Source organism: Gopherus evgoodei, chromosome 1 (genome assembly GCF_007399415.2).
Source record: "Gopherus evgoodei ecotype Sinaloan lineage chromosome 1, rGopEvg1_v1.p, whole genome shotgun sequence".
NCBI lineage: Eukaryota > Metazoa > Chordata > Testudines > Testudinidae > Gopherus > Gopherus evgoodei.
Window position 1 is genome coordinate 159,354,428 of NC_044322.1, and position 24,881 is coordinate 159,379,308.

Consider the following 24,881-nt stretch of genomic DNA (forward strand, 5'->3'; position numbering starts at 1 on the left):
TTGCAGAAAACATGTATCTCTCTGATAAGAGAACTCTTCTTGTAAGTGGGTGAAAAACCTTTAGAATTGATTTGCTACACATACATGATTTCTCTGCTGCTCATGCAAAATACACTGATGCAGAAAACAAGTTGTTTTGCCCCCAGTGAGAACCTGTTACTATATAATTTTCTGTAAAGTGTTAAATAAGGAGATCCAACAGTTTGTCACCTTGTTTAACATTCTTTACAGTCACTAAACAAGATTTTAGTTCTATGGATTCTGAGATTTTGCTATTTGAAGGCCAAAAGTGTCCTTAATCCTAGATTGGGGTGAGCAGACTATGGCCTGGGGGCTGCATCCGGCCCTTCAGATGTTTTAACCCAGCCCTTGCGCTCCAGCTGGGGAACAGGGTCCAGGGCTTGCCCTGCTACATGCGGCTCCCAGAAGCAGCAGCAGCAGCATGTCTCCACTCCGGCTCCTACACGTAGGAACAGCCAGGGGGCTCCACATGCTGCTCTCACCCCAAGCACTGCCCCCGCAGCTCCCATCAGTTGGGAACAGCAGTTGATGGGAGCTGTAGGGGCGGTGCTGGTGGACAGGGCAGCGCACAGAGCCACCTGGCCACACCTCTGTGTAGGAGTTTGAGGGGAATATGCCACTGCTGCCGGGAGCTGCTTGAGGTAACCACCATCTGGAGCCTGCGTCCCTGAACCCCTCCAGCGCCCCAACCCCGTCTCAGCCCTGATCCCCCTCCCACCCTCTGAACTGCTCCTGCACCCTAGAACCCGCACCCCAGGTTAGAGCCCTCACACCCTCTCCCGCACCCCAATCCCGAATTTCATGAGCATTCATGGCCCGCCATACAATTTCCATACCCAGGCCAAAAAGTTTGCCCACCCTTGTCCTAGATCAAATCATATTAATAACTATAGCATGGAAGACTTTACAAAGGCAAAGTCTCTTCAGGAAGTGCCTCAGAAATATATACAAATAGATAGCTTTGTTACTGTGCTTGCTGATGAATCAACAGACAGGTAAGTAACTGAGCAAGAGATGGTGAAATCTGATTTGCGCACGATAACAAATCTTGTACTCTTTGCTGATACAGAAGACTTGCAATCCGGGATAACTAGTGGTACTACTCAGGGAATAAAAACAGCGTCAGGAATTGTAAATATCATGGAAGAAAAGCTACAACCAAAACCAAATGGTCTTTCAAGACTGATTGTACAGTAGTGAATACAGGATGCTGAAGTAGTGTGCAGGCCAAATTCAGACACAATACTCCTTGGCTGGCTGTTGTACAGTGCATCATCTACAACACTGACTTGCTATTCTGGATCTCACAAAAGATTCGCCTTATTCTATAAAGTTTGGATTTCTTTTGTGCACTATTTTGGACGTATTCACCATGTACATTGATTTGCTTGCCTGGCCAGAGCACTGAAGCCAGTGATCAAAAATGATCATTTAACAGTCACCTATTTTGCTACATATGGCAGAAATTAAGCTAAGGGGCTGAAGTAACCTTAGTTAAGGGCATCTTAAGACAGGCAAATTTGTGTGTACAATGTTTTCCATGATGGATGGAACCTACATTGTGCCTGAAGTTTTTCTTACTCTTCAAGGAGAGGATCTCTTTCTTGTACGAAGTTTTAGTAAATCTAGAAAGTGGTATGTCAAAACTCACAGCAATGAAAGGCAATCCTAGCCCTTCAGTCCAAAACCTTATCTGTAGGGATGGCAAATGCTTCTGAGTTTTTAAAAGAAAAGGTGCAGAAAAATCAGATCCATGTGCTCAAAGTGTTATTTAAAATATTTATGCACATTCACCAGATTTCAATATTTTGACTACACAGAGTCCTAGTGATTAAAAAAAAAAAAAAAAAAAAAAAGCACTGAGCCATTATGAAAGTATACAACAGACAATCTTCTAGATCAATGCCCTCTTCCAGCGGTTGCCTTTAAAATTGTGTTTAAATACCACCAAAACCCATATAAATGATCATGAACATGCATATTGAACATGTTTAACCAGCAGGTCACCTGCTTTTAAGGGTATATTATTCTTGGTGGAAGAATTATTAAATAATTGTCCTGTAATGCCACAATGGTAGAATATGGATTTTGCACAAAGAACTTAAAAACAAAACAACCAGTGGCAAAGCAAGACTTGATGTAACTACAAGTAAACAGCCTAAATATAAACTTTTTTTAGCCTCACCAAACTATTCTCTACTGGCTTGAAGGCAGACCAGGAACAAAACACATTCATGGACAAAGTCACAATGAGCATACAACAGTAGGTAGCATTCACTGGAGGGCTTGACTAATGCTAATCTATAGGACCAGATGGACAGTACCCATAGTATTACCTAGGTATCAAAACTTTTACTTGTTTGAAATAAGTTACCTTGCCTCAGTTCTGACCCTCTGTCTCAGATTAGTGGTGATACTGTAATTAACATTAAAGCAAGGACAAAACTAATGTAAGATAAAGTGAGAGCTAGACACACTAAAAACAAGAGAATAAAAATAAAATTCTAGCACAATAGTCCAAAAGAGAACAAACAGACTATAGAGAAACGCTTACATACAATCACAGCAAAAATAATATTTCATTTTAATTCGCTTGAGAGAAAAAGAGACGACAGCCTGAAAATTGGGATGTGCATGTTTTCGCATGGAACAAGTACATCTGCAGTCTTAACTTCCTGTGGACAAAGCATTAGAATTATTTTCCCCCAGCATGACTGACTATTACATGTCACCTAACTATGGGTGTCAATAGCCATCTGATATTGTCTTTCCAGTTGCAGAAACAAATCTGGAACATCCACTAATGGTTAAATCCAGTAAGCAGAATAATTTCTCCATAGGTACCAGACAGTAAAAAGTACATCGATATTGTTTTAAGCAAACCCAGGCATATACTACAAAACAGGGAATAGGACTTCAATATCCTTTCAGTGAAACTGGCCAGCACCAGATACTTCAGAGGAAGTTGAAAGAAACCTTGTAGCAGGACAGTTATAAAATAAACTGCCCATGGAAGAAGTTTCCTTCTGACTCTCCACCATCTCAGATATCCTATCAGATTAGCTTATGCTCTAAAAGATGAGGGTTTATTGTTCTTCTAAAAAATTGTATCGTATCTATTGCAACTGTACTGAATCTAAACCAAAGTCAATTAAAGTCAATGGAAAGACTCCCATTGACTTCAATGAGAGTCATATCAGGCATATTATCACTACAAAATGTCTAATCCTTTGATGTCTATTAAGTTTGGCTTCAATGACAATGAATTCCACATGTTGTGTGAAAATTGTTTTTAAAAATGAGCCTTAAATGTGTTGCATTTGAATTGCACTGAAAATCCCTTGCTCTTGTATTATGAGAAAGAGTAAACAGGAGTGTGCAGATTCATTTTCTATATATTATTCATTATTTTGTCCACCTTTGCCATAACCCTTTTATTTGTCTCAAGATCACTCTTTCTATGGAAAGTTTCTCCTTGCCTCTAAATAATACCATAAATCTGATGAAGGAAACATGGACTGCTCTGAGTTTCTATGCTACTTCTCATATGATAAATAACTGCCTGGATTAGCAACACCACCTCCATATGTCCCCAACAGGGATATGTTGAGAAATATAGTCAGACACACTACTCGCAAGAGGCCACCTCAGTACCTTGGAGTCAGCAGACACATCAAAGATTATGTTACAAAAGAACACACGTACGCCTCAGTGTTGTCTTTGAAAAGTGTTAGCGTGCGCTTCTGAGTAATGCAACCAACTGATGATTCTAACTAATCTTTAATTCTCCGGATCAGTTCAAATAGGTGTAAAAATAAGTGGATAATGTTAAACTGCTAATTTGTTAAGTCTTCTTTTTAAATGTTGCCAGATAGCCTGTTCACTACTCTGGGTGATCTGAGCTACTCTAAATACTCTGCTTGGTAATATCTGTAACAAAAGAACTCACAAAACATACTGCTAACAAGTCTCATTAGTAAGCCCCTGTGGCTTTCTTAGTCGTGACCCAATAAAGAAATCTCATTACCCAGTGCAAACAATGGTTGTACCATTACACTGCATCTAGGATGAAAAGAATACAAGTACTAATGTGTATCTTCCCTAGGATAGATTACTTCAGAGTTGTTCACTGGGACCTGATCCAAACTCCACTGAAGTCAATGGGAGTCTTTCCACTGATTTCAAGGGTCTTTGTATGAGAGGATGTTCAGAGTGGCACCCTTTAGGATACTATGCCAATTGATTCAATTGCGTGAATCCTCTCAATTCAAATAATCAGACAGTGCTGAAATTTAATTTAGATGTCACTCTCAACTATAGGTGCACCAAGGTGGTTCTTGGAAATATTCCAAGTAAATTCTGCTAAACTTTCGCATGCTGAAATCTTTTGCATAGCATTAATGCAGGAATCCATCCGCTCACTTAAGAAGTGAGTAACCCTCATAGGATCAAAGTATTAGGAAGTCATCAAAATGACTAAAATTTACTAAAAACTGCTGAATCACTGTGCTTTAAGATTCTGCAACCCAATAAAGCTCACAATCCACTCCCATTTTAGCCAAACGGCTTCATTCCCAAAAGATCTTTGCCATGTTGGCAAACCGCTCTTTAGAGGCCATGTACACTTGATCAACCCCTTCCTTGGGAGTATCTCAGCCAGTTTAGGTGTATGAATCACCTGTAGGGTTCTGTTACTGATCCATGGGAGACTCCCAGACCATCCTTTATGATTGCTCAGAGTGTCCTGCAATTAGTGGATTAGCCTCTGTGCTGCCCTTGAGCCATATGGGTTTGCTGAGGACCATGGTCACAGTATCCCAATTATTGGGGAGCTACTGTGACCTCAGAACAGTCCTTGAAGCAACACTGAGTAAGTCATAAGAACATAAGAGTGGCCATACTGGGTCAGACCAAAGGTCCACCTAGCCCAGTATCCTGTTTTCCAACAGTGGCCAATGCCAGGTGCCCCAGAGGGAATGAACAAAACAGGTAATCATCAAGTGATCCATCCCCTGTCGCTCATTCCCAGCTTCTGTCAAACCGAGGCTAGGGACACCATTCCTGCCCATCCTGGCTAATAACCATTGATGGACCTATCCTCCATGAATTTATCTAATTCTTTTTTTAACCCTGTTATATAGTCTTGGCCTTCACAACATCCTCTGGCAAGGAGTTCCACAGGTTGACTGTGCATTGTGTGAAGAAATACTTCCTTTAGTTTGTTTTAACCTGCTGTCCATTAAGTCTAAATTCTGAAAGCTGTTCTCCCCCAGCCCCCAAAGTAAAAAGAAAGCTCTTTCACCTTGGCCAAGCTCATGGCTCTTCGTCTGTTGGTACTGAAATATGTGGCTTCTTTTAAATCAATACTGAAATGCATGGCTCTCTCTAATTCAGCTCTTATTCCAAGATGACACTGTACTATTGAGCTGGTATTTACCCCCAACATGTTTACGTGTCCACAGAAAATGGAACGGGCCTGGACTGGAGGGAAAGGAGCCTTGCAGTTGTGTGGCCCAGTCTGAGTCTCTCTGGGCTATCCTGATAACAGCCCCTGTTGGTGCCTGCTTTCTTTGCCTGGATGAGCTGAGGCAAAAGACAGAAGAAGAGAAGCTGGGGGTGGGTGGAAGGAGGAGGAGAAATCAACCTTGTAATTAAGGATCCTGCCCACTCCACCTGGGATATATAAATATATATTTTTAAAGGTTATAAGGGAGGAAAGGCTGCCATTGCAACCAGTTGCAAACCTCACTTGTGGGAACACCAATAATTCAAGGAGAGTTGACGTAAGACCCTGTGTCTGGTTGGTTCTTGGGGACTAACTCTGCTGCTCATTTCTTTGGTACCCTTGACTGACTGGACTGTATATTGACGTGCGACCAATACAGAATGTCCAATAATACCAACAGGTGGGGGAAGAGGTTACACTGGTCAAAGGTGTCACTTCTTAATTATCTCATAGTGGAAAGCTCCCAAATAGGGGAGGAGTATGGCTAACAGACATACCATAGAGAACCTATCTAAGGTATTTGGAGTAAGACATAAACAAGTCCACATGATCTATGGGCAAATAAGCTTTAAAGATTTTGATTATTCCTCTCAAAAGAAACCAGGAGCAGAGGGCAAAGGAAAACAAACAGTGTCTTTGTTAATATTAAAAAAGTTAAAAATACCTTGAGGCAGTATCATCTGATTTACTTCATGCAGAATAAAATGACTTTCATTTTTACTTATTTTGATGACAGAATCTAAAACAGATTAATAGAAGTCTGAAAAAAAAAATACCCCACAAGAAATGCTAAGATACCAGCCAAAAGCTGTGGCTGATATAGGAGCAGCAGCAGTCAGGCACTCCTTTGCTGTCAGTCCTGAAAGAACTAACAGAGGCATTACAGGCTAATAAACTGGCAGAAGTGAGGAAAGAAAAGAGCTGTCCCTCAATTCTAATACTATAAGAATTCCTGCCAGTCAATATACTAGGATCATGGACTTAAAAATGACACTAACACCAATGGTCTGTTTAGGGAATTCTGCTTACAGTTCTGTCATGTTATCAAGTGACAGACTCACAAGATCATGTACCATGTGACTCATGACATCAAAGACGACTGAATCTGAAATAATAGCTGCAATCTTTCTCAGAAAGAAATCTTTCTGGCTATTTAAAACCATTAAATGAGTTTCCCCCCTTGACAATGAACCTCATATTTAAACAAGATATTTTAATTGAAAACAATTTGAAGGTGTGAAATGTCTCCAGCGGGGCTCTTTCCTTTTCAAGAGGAATCTAAAATGGTGGTAACAATGTGGTGGGTCTTACAGAATGTCAGTAAACCTGCAGTTTTTCATTGGTTCAGCTATACTTTTCATATGATGGGAGAGAATATATCATTATAGCTCTTAATGAAGCAGTTATTATTATTATTATTATTAACACTTATGATAATATAGTGGTATGAGTACTTCACAAGGACTTCACTGGGTCATTAACATTCCAGTTAAAATGAACAAACACCATGTGCCCCTGCTGCTTGCGGCTTTCAAAAAGCCTCTAGAAGGACCTGGTTTATTTTCTCTCTTCCACATTCTGTCCATTATTTTTGTCTATGGTGGCAACAGCCACTCTACTACTGGATTTAACCACAGAACCATTATAGGATACAAACACATTTCGTCTTTTTTTGCTTGGGCAAATTATTTCACAATATCAATGACCTTTTCTTATGTAAATTACCCCAAACTTTGCCTCTCTGTTAGAGAGATACAAAGATCTCATGGTTGAAACACTAGACTGGGGCTCAGGAGTTCTGAATTCTATTCCTAGCTGGGACCTTGGACAAACCACTGAATCGCTGTGCTTCAGTTCTTCATCTGCAAAATGGGGATAGTAAGATCTCTCCACCTCACATAGGTGTTGATTATGCATTAAAGCCTCTGGGGTATTCAGACTACAGAGGAGTGCCACTGAAAGGCCTATAAATGAATATAATGTAAATATTTTACTAACTCCTTAACTGCTTCTCCATCTTTTTTGAACACAAACTGGGTCTTCCAATCTAACTCTGTTCAGTTACAAGTCACCAAAACAAACTTTCTACTTGACAATGGAAATATCCTCAGCTATCTATCTCCCTTTCATTCAAGTCTAGTCACGGAGTTGCCCTCCACCATGAGCTCTTCTCTGCACCTCAAACGTATATAATCGCCAAGTAAGCCTACCATAACCTTTCCAGTACAGCACATTCTCTCCTCTCCCCACAAGTAACTTAATTTAAATATGTATTAAACCCTTTCAATGTTGCCTCATACTTCACTCCCTGATAGTTTCTGATGATCCTTTCTGAATTCCTTCCAGTTTGTCAATACCTTTCTGGTCTTGTACCCAGAAAGAAACCCAGTATTTCAACCACAGTCACACAAATGCCATATAAATAAGAACTATTACCTACCTCCCTGCTCCACGATATCATGTCTTTCTATATGTAGCCAAAATTGACTTTTGGCAGCCAGGTACACTCATGTCTAATTTGCTGTCACCTCTCTGTCACTCTATCACCTTGATATCACCTCTGTGTCACTTCCAAACAACTTAGGTTTCTCCCATCTGTTTAACCCCAAAATAAGAATTTACGTTTTCCCCAGATGTATTGACTTGTGTCTCCCACCTTTTCCTTCCCCCAAGTTATTAACTGCATGTTTTTAATCTAAGTCCCTTTCTATTACAACATTCTTCTGTCCTGACTTGTTTCCTAATTTCTTTACATTAATAAATGAAACATGTTTACTGACTCTTCAAGACCGCTAAAAATGTTACCACTTGCTTTTGTGGGCATCCCAATAGACACCTTCCCCAATTCAATCTATTGCCATTTATCATTAATCTTTGTTTATAGTCTTTTAAACTTTAAAATATACTTATGCACACACTTTTAGAAAACAAAGGATAGGAAACTATCTTTTCTCCAAAGATATATAATACATCCCTACTTTGAGTCTCTAAAGTTCCAAGGCCATGTTTGTAAAAATACAGAACTTGCAACAATGTAGGAAGAATATAAATATACTGTATCAAAGCGAAAAAAACAAAAACAAAGTAAAATAGATCTTGATCAAAAGGTAATATAATAATCTTTTTTGCCTGCTTTCAACAGGTTCAATGAGGCGGACTTCAAGCAATAATACCTTGTAAAAATATGTCTGGAACTCTGTGTGGATGCCATAGATCACAAGCCAACATTCTTCTGACACTCATCGTTAAAAACACTGAAATCATAGCCCTACCAAGAAATAGCAATGCAAGCTGTACTACGACAGACTTCTGAGGATGAATTTACGGAGAAGGGTCTTTACTGGTGTCATAAACAGATAAGTAAGAGTTAATAGAACAAAACTGCTTCATATCTCTTTTGCCTGGAAAGGATTAACAAGAACAGTGAGCCTGGCTGTCACCTGACCTAAGGACCAATCAGAGGACAGGATACTTTCAAATCTTGAGGGAGGGAAGTTTTTGTGCTGTGCTGTTAGTTTTGGTTGTTGTTCACTCTGGGGGCTCAGAGGGAGCAGATGTGCAACCAGGTTTCTCTCCAATCTCTCCAATACAGGCTCTTATAAGTTCAAACTAGTGAGTACTAGGTAGATAAAGCGAGTTCGGCTTATGGTTGTTTTCTTTATTTGCAAATGTGTATTTGGCTGGGAGGAGTTCAAATGTGTATTTGGCTGAAAGGAGTTCAAATTGGTATTTTGCTGAAAAGATTTTAATTTGTACTTGTATACTTAGGCTGGGAGGGTGTTCCCAGTGTCTATAGCTGAAAGACCCTGCACCTATTCCATTTTTTTTTTAATTTACAAAGATATTTTTACTGTTTTTTCTTTCTTTAATTAAAAGCTTTTCTTGTTTAAGAACCTGATTGTTTTTTTATTCTGGTGAGACCCCAGGGGACTGGGTCTGGATTCACCGGGGAATTGGTGGGGAGAAAGGAGGGAAGAGGGAGAGAGAGGCTGATTTCTCTCTGTGCCAGGATTACTTTCTCTCAGGAAGAGTCTGGGAGGGGGAAAGAGAAGGAGGGAGGAAGGTGAATTGTCCTCTCTGTTTTGTGATTCAAGGAGTTTGAATCACAGTAATCTTCCAGGGTAACCCAGGGAGGGGAAGCCTGGGAGAGACAACGGTGAGGGAAAGGGTTTTCTTTCCTTGTGTTAAGATCCAGAGGGTCTGGGTCTTGGGGGTCCCCGGGCAAGGTTTTGTGGGGACCAGAGTGTACCAGGCACTGGAATTCCTGGTGGGTGGCAGCGCTACAGGTTCTAAGCTGGTAATTGAGCTTAGAGGAATTCATGCTGGTACCCCATCTTTTGGACGCTAAGGTTCAGAGTGGGGAATTGTACCATGACAACTGGGCTTGACATGTGTACGTGAGAAGCTAGCAGGACTCACTGACCTAGGTAGAATACAGAGAAAAGGTATCTCACTCTAACATAAAGTAGTCAAACAATTTTTGTGTGATGCATGCCAAAAAAGAGTCACACTGGCCTTTTTGGACCAGACAGTGAGTTCTTTCTGTGTAAGTTGGAATGCTCTTTTGGTAGGCTTCCTCTGAGCAACTGGGACTTCAGAGGTACTGAATCTCTGATCCTCTCTACCTGCAAGTACTCATCAGCTGCCTAATTTGAAGTTCCTTCTCTCTGCCTTGTCTGAAATGGCAGAATTCCATTTATTGCTATAAAACAGACACAACCTTATAGGACTCTCGATTTGAACAGCTTTTTACATAGGCCCAAAATACCAAAGTGAGTATCATTTAGAAATGCTTCTCAAACTGATTTATCATTCAACACAAACTGTTCTACTTGAATTTTTTTAAAAAAAGATTTCCTTATATTCCTATTGCATATGGGGCCTCAGACTTCTTTTTATCTATAAAAGTTAGTGGGCAAATTTTCTAACCTTTCCTCCCTCAGACTATGCAGATGCATCAGGGCAAAGAACACACAACAGGAAAATCTGACTAGATAAGATATATAGAACAGTGAACAAAAATTATCTGATTGTCTTCTGAGAAACTACTCTGCACAGTCAACTGGATTGTAGTGGGTATGTGTCTTAACTCATCTCTAAATATAATGTCAACCTCAGCCGTTTTAGGAGCACATATTGGAAACAAGTACTGAAAAATGTGAGGCAGGTGGTCAAAATGAAGGATGCAATAGATGTTTGTAGATAAGAAAAAAAGGATAAAAAGACAAACTAAGTTTACAGATTTTTTCTGATCTTTAGTTTCAGAATTCAGTACTTGCAATATTAACAATACACCATTGTAGGGTCAAAAGATTTGGGAATCTACCGAGAGCAACAGTTGAGAGAAGTAATTGGGAATAAAAGGGAGAAGTGTCACTTGCTTCATAAAAATACTTTATACTTACTAAATTATCAGTTTCTGGATCTTCACAAAAAAAGGGTTTTCCTTCTTTCTCCTGCTTCCTTACAAAATTTTCAATATCTACATCAAAACTAGCAGAGGTAGTGCCTTCTGAGCCCTGTGTAGATTGTTCACATTTTTCAAATAATAGTGCTAATAATGGAAACAGTGGGTGCCTAGGAATAAACAAATAATAAAATCAGGTCTGAATAAATATTTTTTTACTTTATATTTCCTACTTTATAATGTTAGGTATCCAAAAAGTAAAAACCTAACCACCATTCATCCAGAAAAGCAATTCCATAAGTTTTATGAAAAGATTATCTACAACACAACGGACAATATTAGCCAAAAATCCATGTTATTAAAAAAAAAAAAAAAAAGTAAAACTGTATAAGATTTAGACACAACTAAAACTGTATAATAAAGCATGACTATTTAATTGGACATTGATAAGAAGATATCATAATTGTAATTATGAAGCTATGAAATGCCATTTTATTAATTGTAAGTTAGTAGAAGGTGATGTATTAGTACAATGTATAATGGATTATGTGGCAAACTCAGGACAACTAGCTACCAGGAGAGGGGTAGTAATTAGTCCCAGAGGGGTTAAAAGGCCTCTCCCTATCCATTGAGGGGAGATAGCCATGGAGAAACAAGGTTCAGCTGGAACAGGGATTACTAGGGAACTAATTGGCTTCAGCTGGCCCCAATTGCTGGGGACTTTTTAAACCCTCCCCGGCAGGGAAGCCGGGGGGGAGGAGAGAAGTAGAGTAGCTGCCAGCGAGTAGGTGCAGCAGGACTCTGAAACTCTTCCTGCAAGGCAGATTGCACTCTCCCCAGAAGGAGAGAAAAACTGAGCAAGGGACTGACTGAGAAGGGATCGGCCAGACCCTGTGCGACCGGGAAGGGCTTTTGCTTTGCCCAAGCCTGTGGCTCCAAGGTGGCAAGGGACTGAGCCAGCAGAGGAGAAGCGGGTACTTTGTCACACGTGGTGTCAGGAGTGGGATGCATTAGGAGGGAGGCTCTGTGGCAAGCCATCACAGGGCAAGGTAACCCCCCCCCGCCCAAAATAAAATGGAGGACGTAGTGAAGGCGTTGATGCAGGCCACCGCGGCTCAACAAGAGGCTACCAGAGTACAGGTGGCGGCCCAGCGTGAATCAGTATGGGTCCAACAGGAGACAAACCAGCTGCTGATGAGCCAGGAGGCCCAAGATCGAGCCACCCTGAACGAAGTAGTGAACCAATTGAAAGCCCTGACCACGATGATGCACGGGGCCCAGGGGACCCGGCTGCTACAGGCGAGCAACTATTTACAGAAGATGACAACAGACGACGATACAGAGGCATATCTCCTTGCATTCGAGAGGATGGCACTGCGGGAGGCCTGGCCCCAAGACCAGTGGGCAGGTCTCCTGGCTCCATTCCAGTGTGGGGAGGCCCAGAAAGCCTACTTTGACATGACCACAGAAGCAGCTATGGATTACCCTCAGCTGAAGGTGGAAATCCTGGCGAGGGCAGGCGTGACGCTGGCCCTAAGGGCCCAGGGCTTCCACAAGTGGAAGTACCGGGATGACAAAGCACCGAGGTCCCAGCTATTTGACTTGATACACCTTGCTCGGAAGTGGCTCCGCCCCGAGACCCATGGGCCGGAGAAGGTGGTGGAAATCCTGGTATTGGACAGGTACATGAGGGGGTTGCCGCCGGACATACGGGGGTGGGTCCGCCAAAATGATCCCTCCTCTTATGACAAACTAGTTGCTCTCGTGGAGAGACACTTAGCAGCCCAGGAACTTTCTCGAACCACCGGGGAAGGAAGGAGCCAGAATCAGAGACCAGCCTCTGCGCCGAGGCCCCGGTTTGCCCTAGCTCCAGGCCGGAAAATGGAGGGGAGGCAGCAGGCGGAAGAGCAGCCGGCCGTCCTGGAGAGACTGGAGGACTGGGGAAGGAAGACTGGGGGGGGATAAATCCCAGCAGCCCAAAAAATAGGGGGCTGCCCCGGGGGGGAGGTACCAATGTTATGCTTGTGGTGAACTAGGGCATATTGCTGCCCAATGCCCTGATCTAGGAGAGCCTATGCAGTGTGAACTGGGAGATATAGGGGGACCATGCGAGCTAATAAGTCTAGTCGGGGTTGCGATGGTCCCTCATAGATACACACTTGGCCCGTTAAGATGAATGGCGTAGAGACCAACGCCTTAATAGACTCAGGAAGTGCAGTCACATTGGTCTCAGGGAAGCTGGTCAGGCCGGGCCAATTATCCCAGGCCAAACGCTCGGGAATATCCTGCGTTCATGGGGATGTCAGCTATTACCCGACCATCCCCGTACGCACAGAAGTTCTTGGAAACCCCACTAAGTTGACGGTGGGAGTCGTTCCGAAACTCCTTTACCCTGTCCTTATCGGACGAGACTTCCCGGGGTTTGGTGGCCTACTCCCCTGGGACGAGGAGGAAGAAAAGGTGGACCCTGGGACCCAACAGGTGGCCCAGATAGGGGACTCTCCCCCCGCCTTCTATGAGTTTAGCCAGGATGTATTCTTCCCACTGGGGAAGTCCCAGAAGACTCGGAGGGCAGATAAAAGGAGGGGGACAAGGATCTTGACCTGGTACTTGAAGTCTACACTGGCAGGGGAAAGAAGGGACTCAGCTGACAGCAGGACTGGGTCGGCCAACTACAACCCAATTGTTGGACCTGGTTCCCCAGGGGCTGTCCCCGAGAGGGAGACGGAGGTGGACCCCCCCCAAATTGGGGCAAATAGGGACTGCACATGGGAATTTTGGTCAGGATCAGGCCAATGATCCCATAAACAACAACATTTTTAAGGAAGTAATCGAGGTAAATGGGGTCCCAGTAGAGGGGAGAGCTAAGGGCCCAGGTCCCTATTATATGATTAAAAGAGATCTGCTATATAGAGTAGTTCGTGTCCAAGAGCAAGTCATAGAACAACTCTTGGTCCCCCGGAAGCATCAGAAAGCGGTAATGGATCTGGCCCACAGTCATCTGTTTGGGGCCCATCTAGGGATAGATAAGACTCTCGATCGGATTCTACAGAGGTTTTTTTGGCCTGGTATTTATGCGGCCGTCCGGCGATACTGTTTCATTTGAGCAAATAGCGATGGACATAGTAGGGCCATTGGAGAAGTCAGCCCGGCGCCATCAGTACATTCTGGTAGTGCTAGATTATGCCACCCGATATCCCAAGGCCATTCCCCTACGGAATACCATGTCCAAGACCATAGCCAAAGAATTAGTCCAGATCTTTTCCAGAGTAGGGATACCTAAGGAGATCCTGATGGACCAAGGGACCCCCTTTGTTTCTAAACTGATGAAAGATTTGTGTACCATGCTCCACATACGGACCCTTAGAACATCGGTCTACCATTCCCAGACCGATGGCCTCGTTGAATGTTTTAATAGGACATTGAAAAACATGTTACGGAAGGTGATTAGCTGTGACGGAAAAGACTGGGATGTCCTGCTGCCTTATGTACTGTTTGCCGTACGGGAAGTTCCTCAGGCTTCCACTGGATTCTCCCTCTTCGAGCTGTTATATAGTCGACACCCCAGAGGCATACTAGACCTGGCTAAGGAAGACTGGGAAGAAAGGCCGAACCCGGGGAGAAACATTGTGGAACATGTGCTGCAGATGAAAGACCGAATAGCCCAAGTCACCCCCCTTGTGCGTGAACACATGGAGAAGGCCCAAGGGGCACAACGGACGTACTATAATCGTCAAGCAAGGTCCCGGAAGTTCCAGGTGAGGGACCGGGTGATGGTGCTCATACCCACAGCGGAGAGCAAGCTCCTGGCCAAATGGCAGGGGCCATACGAGATAATAGAAGCTGTAGGAGACTATAAGGTCCAGCACCAGGTCGCCGGAAGCTGGAGCAGATCTACCATATAAATCTGCTGAAACCTTGGCAGGATAGAGAAGCTCCGGTAATGGCCCTGGGGGCACCATCCCCTAAAGGCAATCAGCCCAACCTGGTGGGAATATCCCCGGAGCTGACTCCAGAACAACGATCAGAAGTGATCAGCCTGATTAAGCGCAACCAAGATGTGTTCTTGGAAAAGCCAGGCAGGACTACTGAGGTTCACCATCACATCTTCACAGAGCCCGGAGTGAGGGTGAACATCAAGCCATACCGGATCCCGGAGGCCAAGAGAGAGGAGATTAGGAAAGAGGTCAGGAAGATGCTGGCCTTAGGAATCATCGAAGAATCTCATAGTCAATGGTCCAGTCCCATGGTTTTAGTGCCCAAGCCAGACAGCAGTATGAGGCTCTGCAACGACTTCCGCAAGCTGAACGAGGTGTCCCAATTTGACGCATACCCTATACCTAGGATAGATGAGCTGATTGACAGACTGGGAAAGGCGCGATTTATGTCTACCCTTGATCTTACCAAGGGCTATTGGCAGATCCCCCTGGCTAAGGTCGACAAGGAGAAGACGGCCTTTGCGACCCCAGGACTATATCAGTACACTGTTCTTCCCTTTGGGTTGCATGGGGCCCCCGCTACCTTCCAACGGCTAATGGAGAAACTGTTATGATCCCATGGGGAGTACGCGGCTGCCTATCTTGATGACGTCATCGTATATAGCCCCAACTGGGAGACGCATCTAGAGAAGGTAGAAGCCGTCCTAGACACCCTGCGAAGGGCAGGACTGACTGCAAATCCCTCCAAATGTTTGATCGGGTTAGTTGAGGCCAAGTACCTTGGGTATATAGTGGGGAGGGGTGCGGTGAAGCCCCAACTCAACAAGTTAGAAGCTATACAGAAGTGGCCCCGACCACTCCGGAAAAAACAGGTCAGAGCATTCCTGGGACTAGTGGGGTACTATAGACTGTTCATTCCCCACTTCGCCACCAGGGCATGCCTGTTAATGGACCTGACCAGAGCTCGGGGCCCAGACATAGTAAAATGGTCTGCTGCGGCTGAAGCTGCTTTTGCAGATCTGCGGACAGCCCTCTGCACAGAACCCGTACTAGTAGCCCCGGGGGGGGAGGAGTTTATCCTACAAACAGACGCCTCTGAAGTAGGGCTGGGGGCGGTGCTTTCACAAATGGTCGGAGATAACGAACACCCCGTCCTCTTCCTCAGTAGGAAGCTCCTACCTAGGTAACAGAAGTACGCCATAGTGGAGAAGGAATGCCTGGCAGTAAAATGGGCCATAGAAAGCCCCCGCTACTATCTACTGGGACGGAGTTTTACCCTGGTCACGGACCATGCCCCTTTGCAGTGGATGCACGAAAACAAGGACAAAAATGCCAGGGTAACAAGATGGTTTCTATCGCTTCAACCCTTCCACTTCACAGTCCGACACAGGTTGGGAACCCAACATGGTAATGCGGATGGCCTGTCGAGGGTGCACTGCTTTCCGACCCAAGTAGCCTAACCCCGTAGTGTTGAGCGGGGGTGGGGGGAGGATATGTGGCAAACTCAGGACAACTAGCTACCAGGAGAGGGTAGTAATTAGTCCCAGAGGGGTTAAAAGGCCTCTCCCTATCCATTGAGGGGAGATAGCCACAGAGAAACAAGGTTCAGCTGGAACAGGGATTACCAGGGAACTAATTGGCTTCAGCTGGCTGGGGACTTTTTAAACCCTCCCTGGCAGGGAAGTGTGGGGGGAGGGGGGGGGAGGAGAGAAGTAGAGTAGCTGCCAGCGAGTAGGTGTAGCAGGACTCAAACTCTTCCTGCAAGGCAGATTGCACTCTCCCCAGAAGGAGAGAAAAACTGAGCAAGGGACTGACTGAGAAGGGATCGGCCAGACCCTGTGCGACCGGGAAGGGCTTTTGCTTTGCCCAAGCCTGTGGCTCCAAGGTGGCAAGGGACTGAGCCAGCAGAGGAGAAGCGGGTACTTTGCCACAATTAGCACTGACGCAAAGAATGAAACCAGATTTAAATTACAAAAAAATAAGCCTGAGAGCAACCATCTGGTCTCCAATATGTGCCCCATTTCAATATAACAAAATCACCTTACAGTTTGATACAATTGAGAATGGCCTATATTTTGAGAGACTCATTGTGAAATTAGCTAACTTGGCTCAGGTCAGGACTAAGATGATTCTATCATTAACTCATTTTGTGATCTTGGCCAAGTCACTTACCCTCCTTATGTGTCATTTCCCCATGTGTAAACTGGCAATAACAGAGCCTTTGTGAAGCACTTTTGGCATGTCTACACTGCAAAGAGAAGATGTGATTGTAGGTAGGCATACATGGGATAGTTTTAATTTAGCTAGCATGTGTCACAATAGCAATGTACTCATAGCAGCACAGGTTTCAGAATGGGGTACCAACCAAAGTACAGCACACGCCTAGGGTCCATGGAGGGCTTGTACTCTGGTTGATAGCTCATACTAAAGTCCTTGCCACTATGTGTGCACTGTTATTGTTACCCACAGTAGCTAGATTAAAGCTAACACAGATATGCCGATCTGTGCTACAATTACACCCTCACTTTGCAGTTTATACATACTGATTAGTATCTTCAAAAAAGTGCTAAGATAAGTATTTTTGTATTACAGAGTTGTGAGAAAAGGCACGTTTTATTTATTTATTTTTAACCTAAAGAAAAAGTGGTACAGGTTGGATTGATCACAAAAATAAAATAAAATAAAATAAATGAGGAAAGGCCTCAGATACTATTGAAGCTAATTCTAACATATAAAACATAACGGGACAGTATGAGTTGAAGTCACTATTCTTCAATAACCTAAACAAAATACTATTGCTAACTTAAAGCTCGAAGCTCATTACAGCTACAGCAATATCTGGTTTTAATAACTGACATATCTCCACTTCATAATAGTCTTCAAGATCATGCAACGGAATTCTAAATTTGGGGAAATTTTTTGCCTTAAGTAAAGAATCTGAAAATGAAACTATTTTATTTGAACTTAATCATTATTTACATGCAAACTACAGCTCATCTGGTTTTAATCTGCCTAGTTAAAAGAAAAAAAAAGAAAAAAAAAAACACACCAAAACAATATTTTTTACCCTTCAAAGACACAACCAAAGTCCATAATACTACCTGTAAATGGCCTGCTTGTCTGCATCCATTGGCGTCTGAGATTCTACAGGGGCAGGACTCACTCCTTCTGCATCAGTTTCAGAGCAGTTTGGGTCTTGTTCAGTTTTTAACTCGGTTACTACTTGCATCTGTAGAAAAAGGAGGATAAGTTATTTTACGTCACCAAGCACAAAGATTTATTAGTTAGTACACTGTTTTCTAAGTAAATAGCAATGCAAAAAGCTAGTAAATTGCCAGAAGGTTGGTATGATTTGGCAATTATACAAAAAGCATAAGCAGTAACAAGAAACTCATTTAATCCTTGACACTTTTTGTTGGATAGTGTAAAGGTCATTTCAAGTTTCAGCACTCAGCTTTAAAATCGGAATGATTGATATTAGTGAACTGCTAAAGCATTTTGTGTCTCACAAACAGCTATTTTTGGAATAGGTTAGACATATATTGCTCCAAAAATTAGTTTATGAAACGGCTGGATTAACAGCCTTTGTGGTGAAACCACAATAAAAACTTTACCCTTCTATTGATTTCCTTCTCCCTTTCCACAGAGACACTGATGCAAATGGGGACCCTGGAGCTAGTTTCCTCATCTATTAAAATTCACACTTTGTTATACAGAATTGAAATATAGCATTTGTTGCAGTCTTTCACTAATCAGGAATGCAATTTCACCTTACAAATTTACCTTTAAACTTTTACATATACAGATGATATTAAACAATATAGGAATACCTACTCAATGTAAAAAGCAACAGAAAATAACAGTAGTTGTAGTTAAAGAGCAATATTGACTAGTTTTTCAGCAGAATGGAGCAAAGTAATTGCCATTAAAAATATTTTAACAAGGTATTTGTTTGCCAGTTCAATGAACTCATCTTCACACCCATGCAGAACCAACTTAATCAGCTTATAACAGAACAACAAATAATTAAAAATCTAGTTAAGTGAAAGATACCAGCCTAAAAAGGCATCCAATAGTGTGTGTTAGAGAGAGACTATCAGTCTGAACAGTTACTCAGCAGTTTATGTGGGAGTGCAGGGCACAAGTAAAAGCTGCAATATTAAGACGCAAGAAAAAGATGCTTTGGTGCTTTCTGTTATGCACCTTAAAAGATAAACCTAAAGAGTCATGATTTAAACATTAGTAACAAGATAGAGAGTCCTGTAATCTTTGGGTAGTTTTATGTTATTCCATGATCATATTGGGTATATTATAGCTCCTCAAGAACATTGTTAGAGTTACAGTACGGCAATTCAATCTGCACATACAGCACATCCTGAATGGCATCAATGGACTGGGAATGTCTTCGAGACTTTCTGATGGCTTTCTAAAATGAGACTTCCATTCTTCTTCACCTACAGCAAAGTATCTTTAGACTAATAGTCCGCTTAGCGGGGACAGAAAGATCATCCCACTTGAACTTATCCACCATGGAATCCAATCTTCCCTTCAAAAAGGATTGCATTTTTCTTCCCGCTTCAGCATTAGTCACATCCCCCTGGGGGCACTGAACCAGTGACATAGGAAGATTCTTTTTCTGCTTGACCATGGCAGTTTGTGTCTTAAGCACCACTATCACACTAGGATCAAGGCCTCAGAAAGAAAATGAAAAAGCACAGAAGGACCCACCCTCACAAGAGTTGTCATCAAAGGAGCAATCCTTTGAAGGAAGAGTCAGGCCCTTAGTAATTATTAGAGTAACCAATATAGACATCATCCTAGAGACAAAGCTGCACCTAATTCCACACACAATGAACAAAAAGGAATTTAAGACACTATCCTGGAATAAATCTTGCATAGGTTATTTGTACTTTGTTGTCTGACATGCCTGAGCCCTCTTCTAGCTCAACAGGAAATTTTGAGAAAATGGCAGAACTTCCTGACCCTTCAGAAGTTCTCCTGGAAGGCTTAGCTGATTTGGAAGCCATTATGCCTGAAGAAAGACATAACCGATGGACTTATTTTTTGGCTAACAAAAAGAAGGCTGGGCAATGGGAAAACAGACTCATGCATATAATCATAAAGGTCGGGCCATATTTTTGCAGAGTCTGTAGGTGAAGGGGTCTTAGAATCATAGAATATCAGGATTGGAAGGGATCTCAGGAGGTCATCTAGTTTAACCCCCTGCTCAAAGCAGGACCAATCCCCAGACAGATTTTTGCCCCAGATCCCTAAATGGCCCCCTCAAGGACTGAACTCACAGCCCTGGTTTTAAGCAGGCCAATGCTTAAACCACTGAGCTATCCCTCCCCCCCGACTTTCACCTTGAGTCACTGGAAAGAAAAAACAAGTTACCTAAAACTGGGGGATACATTCTTTCAGCTGTTTCCTGCTGATGACAGAAGACAAGACACATCAAAACCAGAAGATTACCTTGTGGCAGACTACTCCTGAGGTGCAAAACAAAAAAAAGAACCACTGCTCTGCTCCTGAGGAAATTCTGCACTACTGCACATGCACATGCACAGAAATCATGTGCAGTGCAGAATTTTCTTTTCTCAGCACAAAATACATTTGGCTGAGAAGTGCTGCAGTTATGCCTTTTGCCCACCAGGGGGTGCTGTGGCACCAGAACAGAGAGCAGATGCTCCTGGGTGGGAGCAGCCCCAGCTGCAGGAAGGGAAGAGAAAAGGCTCTGGTCCTCACAACGCCCTGCCTGTGGGGCTAGGTCAGGAGGCATGGGATATGTGGGGGGTGGACAGGGTCGAACATTTGGAGCTGCTAGGGAGTTACAGAGTGGGGTTCAGAAGGGCTAGTGGGGGGACAGACTAGGGTGAGAGCTGACTGGGAGCATGGGCACGGGGACACAAGGGGATGGGGGGTGGCTGAATGGGGACACATGGGGACAGAAGGGTGCAGTCTCACAGTGGGAGAGATGGCTGGCTGAGTGGGAGTTCAGGGACATATGGGGACAGGGGCAGATGTGCCTAATTGAATTAAAGAGGCTAGGGATCTGCACGGCAGAGACTCTCTAATAACCCTCCCACCCCACCCCCAAAAAACTGTTCCATACTTCTCCCACCTACACCCAACAACCCTCCAAGTTCACACCCAGGCTCCCGCCCAGCAATTACTTTCCTCTCATTCAACTCCTCCATTACCCTTGACTTCCCCAAGTCTTTGCACTGCTTCTGAGGGGTGCAAGAAATACATTTCTGTATTGTCGTTTAAATAAATTATTACTTATATTATGTATTTGCTGACAGGTTTTTTGAACTAAATTACCAAAACAATTTAAACTGGCATGATTATATTGTGTTATTTTGACAAAATACGCAGACTTTTGCCAAATTTTAAACTATTGTATATAGAATTTTTAATTTATGGAGTAGAATTTTTAATTTTTTGGCCGCAGAATTCCCCCAGGAGTAAACTGCCACCAGCCAGGGTGGATTTGATTTAAACATTAGTTAGGAAGACTTGATTTAATCATGGATTTCTACATAAAAGTGCATTCTTGTTGGTTGTTATAACCGTAATACATATTCTTCACAACTCAGAGATAGATGTAGGTTTCATTTTTAGAACGTACACACTATACATTTTTAAAGTGATTTATTTTGAAAAATTTTCAGATTAGTTTTACAGCTATATCAGAAAAGTAATGATTGGTTATTTCATTTACCAAAAGGTAATTGAAGCAGATATTTATGAAGTCATCGGGAGGTGAACCATCTCCAATTCTATTTACAAAGTCATTGGGAGGTGAACAGGTTAATCGTTAATATTTGGAGGATTTTCTTGCCCTGCTGTACTAGGAGGAGAACATCACCAAACAGACATCTAAATGTTTTTATTTAACTAAAACAACAATGTTCTGTATTCTGGATTTTTTTCTTCAACAGGAAACATCATGTTTTAACAAAACAAGCATATGCATTTTTGAATTTAAACATTCAAGTTTTTTAAAATCAGTTTTGTTTTTGTTAAAATTGTTTTACTGAAAAAAAAAAAACAAAAATTAAATTGACTATGTCAGCCAGGTCAACATGAGAAATTTAAAACACTGGCTTCTGCAGCTAACTCAGTTGTCTTCACCTTCATTTTCCTATTTGTTCGTTATCTGGAAAAGAAAAAAAAAACAAACAAACAAGCTTTTCTGCTTTTTCAGGTCCCGAACAATTTCTCAATTTGGAATGAATTAGTCCAGAGGAAGAAAATATTCTTTCTACGCTGGCAGAAGAAGCTACTGCTGTTAAAAGTGAGATATTCACTTCAACTGTCTCTGAATCGAAGTGCTTAATTGACTTCCACCACTTCACTGGTGTGACTTTCTTTAAAACATCATCAGCAAACATATTTCTTGAATGGTTCACCTTTAGCTCTGAAGGATATTATAGTTGGCATTATGGAGGAATGATTGCTGGATGTCCATGTCGTAGCCAACTCCTCTTCTTCAGCAGTTAAGGTTTGACCCTGGTACTGAGTATTGAGAATATTTGCAAGAAAATGAGCTGTAAATAGTGCTTGTCTCATTCGTTTTTTAATGCTTATAATTTAACTCTGTTATTGCATATTTTTCTTTTACAGATCTCACTCAGTTCCTTCCAAATTTTAACAGCATCAGCAATAAAACAGCTATTTCCCTGCATTTTGTTCAAGGCTACAGAAATAGACTTCAGGGTACTCAGTATATGTTCAACATTTCTCTTAAGTCCAATGTTGAGAACTTTGGCTGTGACAGTGCCATCTATTTTTTCACAATTTTGTTCACAAACTGCCATCAGATTAGGCCAGTTCTTGATACAGTGCTCAAAACAGACCACTACTGAGTTCCATCGCATGTCTTGTCGTAGTTAGTGTAGTTCCTCCCACATTTTTCAGAGCAGCTGCTGCAAAGTGGTTGTTACGGAAGTATTTTGCAATTTCAACAACATTAGCCTTTATTTCTGGAACACTGAAGTCTTTGGCTAGGAGGTGCATCAAATGAGCACTGCAACTGTATGTTATTAGCTTGGGACTCTCTTCACTCTCTTCTAAATAATTTCTTCTCATCTTGGATACATTTGCAGCATTGTCTGTGATCAAGCTGCATACTAGACATTTGAATTTTTTTCATAATTTGTTATAGTTTTTACTGCTACTTCTTGTAAATATTCTGCTGTGTGTGCATTTCCTGATGTATCAATTGTTTCAGCAAGGAAGACATACCCTTCTTCTGTTGTCACACAAGCACATACAACAGGATAATTGTGGACATTGCTCCACCCATCAAGACTGAGGTTAACAATTTTACCCTCTAGACCTTTTGCACACTGCTCAATTTCTCTCTCATATACTTTATCCAGCAATTTGCCTGTGACATCTGCTCTGTTGGTGGACTGTATCCTGGTTTTAAGGACTGAACCATGTTAATGAAATGTGGGTTCTCAATTATATGGAACGGAGAGTTTGTTGCATGAACAAACCAGGCAATTTTTTCATCAATTATGCCTTTTTGTAATCTGCTGGTTCTTATCACAAACTTATCTATGGTTGTTTCTGGATGATGGAGATTTTTTTCCTTTTTGCTACAGGTGATATACTGTGGCTAGGTGACACACATGATGTGACTACACTATCATTGGCAGATAACTCTGAAACTATAGAAAATGATGGTAATCTTGAAGGTGGGTAGTTTTCAGAATCCTGTATGTTGAGGATAGATTCTCCTAAACAAAACAAGTCAATGCCGTTATTTAATTACTACCACCATACTGCTCATTTAGTATTATTAATTGCATTCACTGACACTCAGTACTACTTTAAAGGTGAAATGGTAAAAGGAAGATCTACCTATTTCAGCTATTTATTTTATCACAACTGCATCTAAAATGATAGTAGCAGAGAGTAACAACTATATTTTTTGCTCAAACATGAGAATTCAAGAATAGTCCAGAAGGAAGATAGGCAGTCCTTAAGAAAGAAGTATGAAATAAAAAAAGTTTACCAACCTGAAGATCCTGCATGTTCAGACATGTTCCTTTCATCATCTTCAACGCAGCTTCCTCCTGAGAAGGAACACTTCTCATGACGTTGTTTCATGCAGGCAACCAGGCCTTGCATTTCTTTGTTGCACTGTTTGCATTTTGTACACATGCCTGTCTTACCCACAGGTAAAGGGACTTCATTAAAATATTCCCAAACTGGATCTCTTTTATGACCTGCTGCCATTATAGGTTTTTCCCTTCTACTGAGAGAATGGTATGGTAGATCTCAAATCAATGAAGACTACACTCAGAAAGACCTCAAGACTTCTGGAATATGCTGCTCAAACAGTTTCACTTTTGTTTCTACTGCCTGTCCCTCCCCTCTCACATTTATCTTCAGACTTCTTCTCCTTGTCCAGATCTATTCCACCCCCAACGATCTTCTATTCATTGAACTTTTTAAAACTTTTCACTTTTAGAGAGATGTAAGGGATTGACTCTGTGTACACAAATTTGCAGAGGGACAATAGGATTGATGTCTTACTTCTATATATTATGTATTTATTTAAAAACATTTTTGCTGTTAACAAGCATGTTATCTCTGGAGCAGAGACACAAATCCACAGTTTGATAACTGCAAAGCTAAGCATCATTATGGTATCTTCTAAACTGAGCATTGAGTTCCATTGGGTAGACAGAAAGATTAACCTAAATAATCTATACAGAAGCCCCTGGAGCCCTATAAGATTGGGTCCCTAATCCATGAACTATTGGAATTCATTTACAAAACTTTTCTTAAACATTACATGAATATACTGTCTCATACTACAAAATTAGAATGTATAATCCCTATTCCATGATGAGATATCTTTGAGCTATAATGTATGTTAATTAAAACTATCTTTAGATAAATGCTTTTTGAGGAAAAAACCTATCAAAAAAAATCCGATTAAAAAAAATCAAATCACTGATTTTTATTCATCCAGCAACCAGCTCTTTAC

The 24,881-nt window shown here is 42.0% G+C and overlaps 1 protein-coding gene across 12 annotated transcripts in view; it reads right to left on the minus strand.

The window, feature by feature from the left end:
• The window catches only part of PKNOX1 (PBX/knotted 1 homeobox 1), a 77,557-nt gene that overhangs the window by 15,014 nt on the left and 37,662 nt on the right, over positions 1 to 24,881 (minus strand). For 9 of the 12 annotated variants that reach the window (XM_030576947.1, XM_030576994.1, XM_030576955.1 and 6 more), the window contains 3 exons: positions 23,905 to 23,961; positions 17,974 to 18,101; positions 10,933 to 11,104 (listed from right to left, as the gene is read on the minus strand). In XM_030576947.1, the coding sequence (XP_030432807.1) occupies positions 10,933 to 11,104; positions 17,974 to 18,101; positions 23,905 to 23,961 (357 nt within the window). The remainder of the gene's footprint in view (positions 1 to 10,932; positions 11,105 to 17,973; positions 18,102 to 23,904; positions 23,962 to 24,881) is intronic. The other 3 variants (XM_030576984.1, XM_030577003.1, XM_030576965.1) reach the window with 1 other exon arrangement.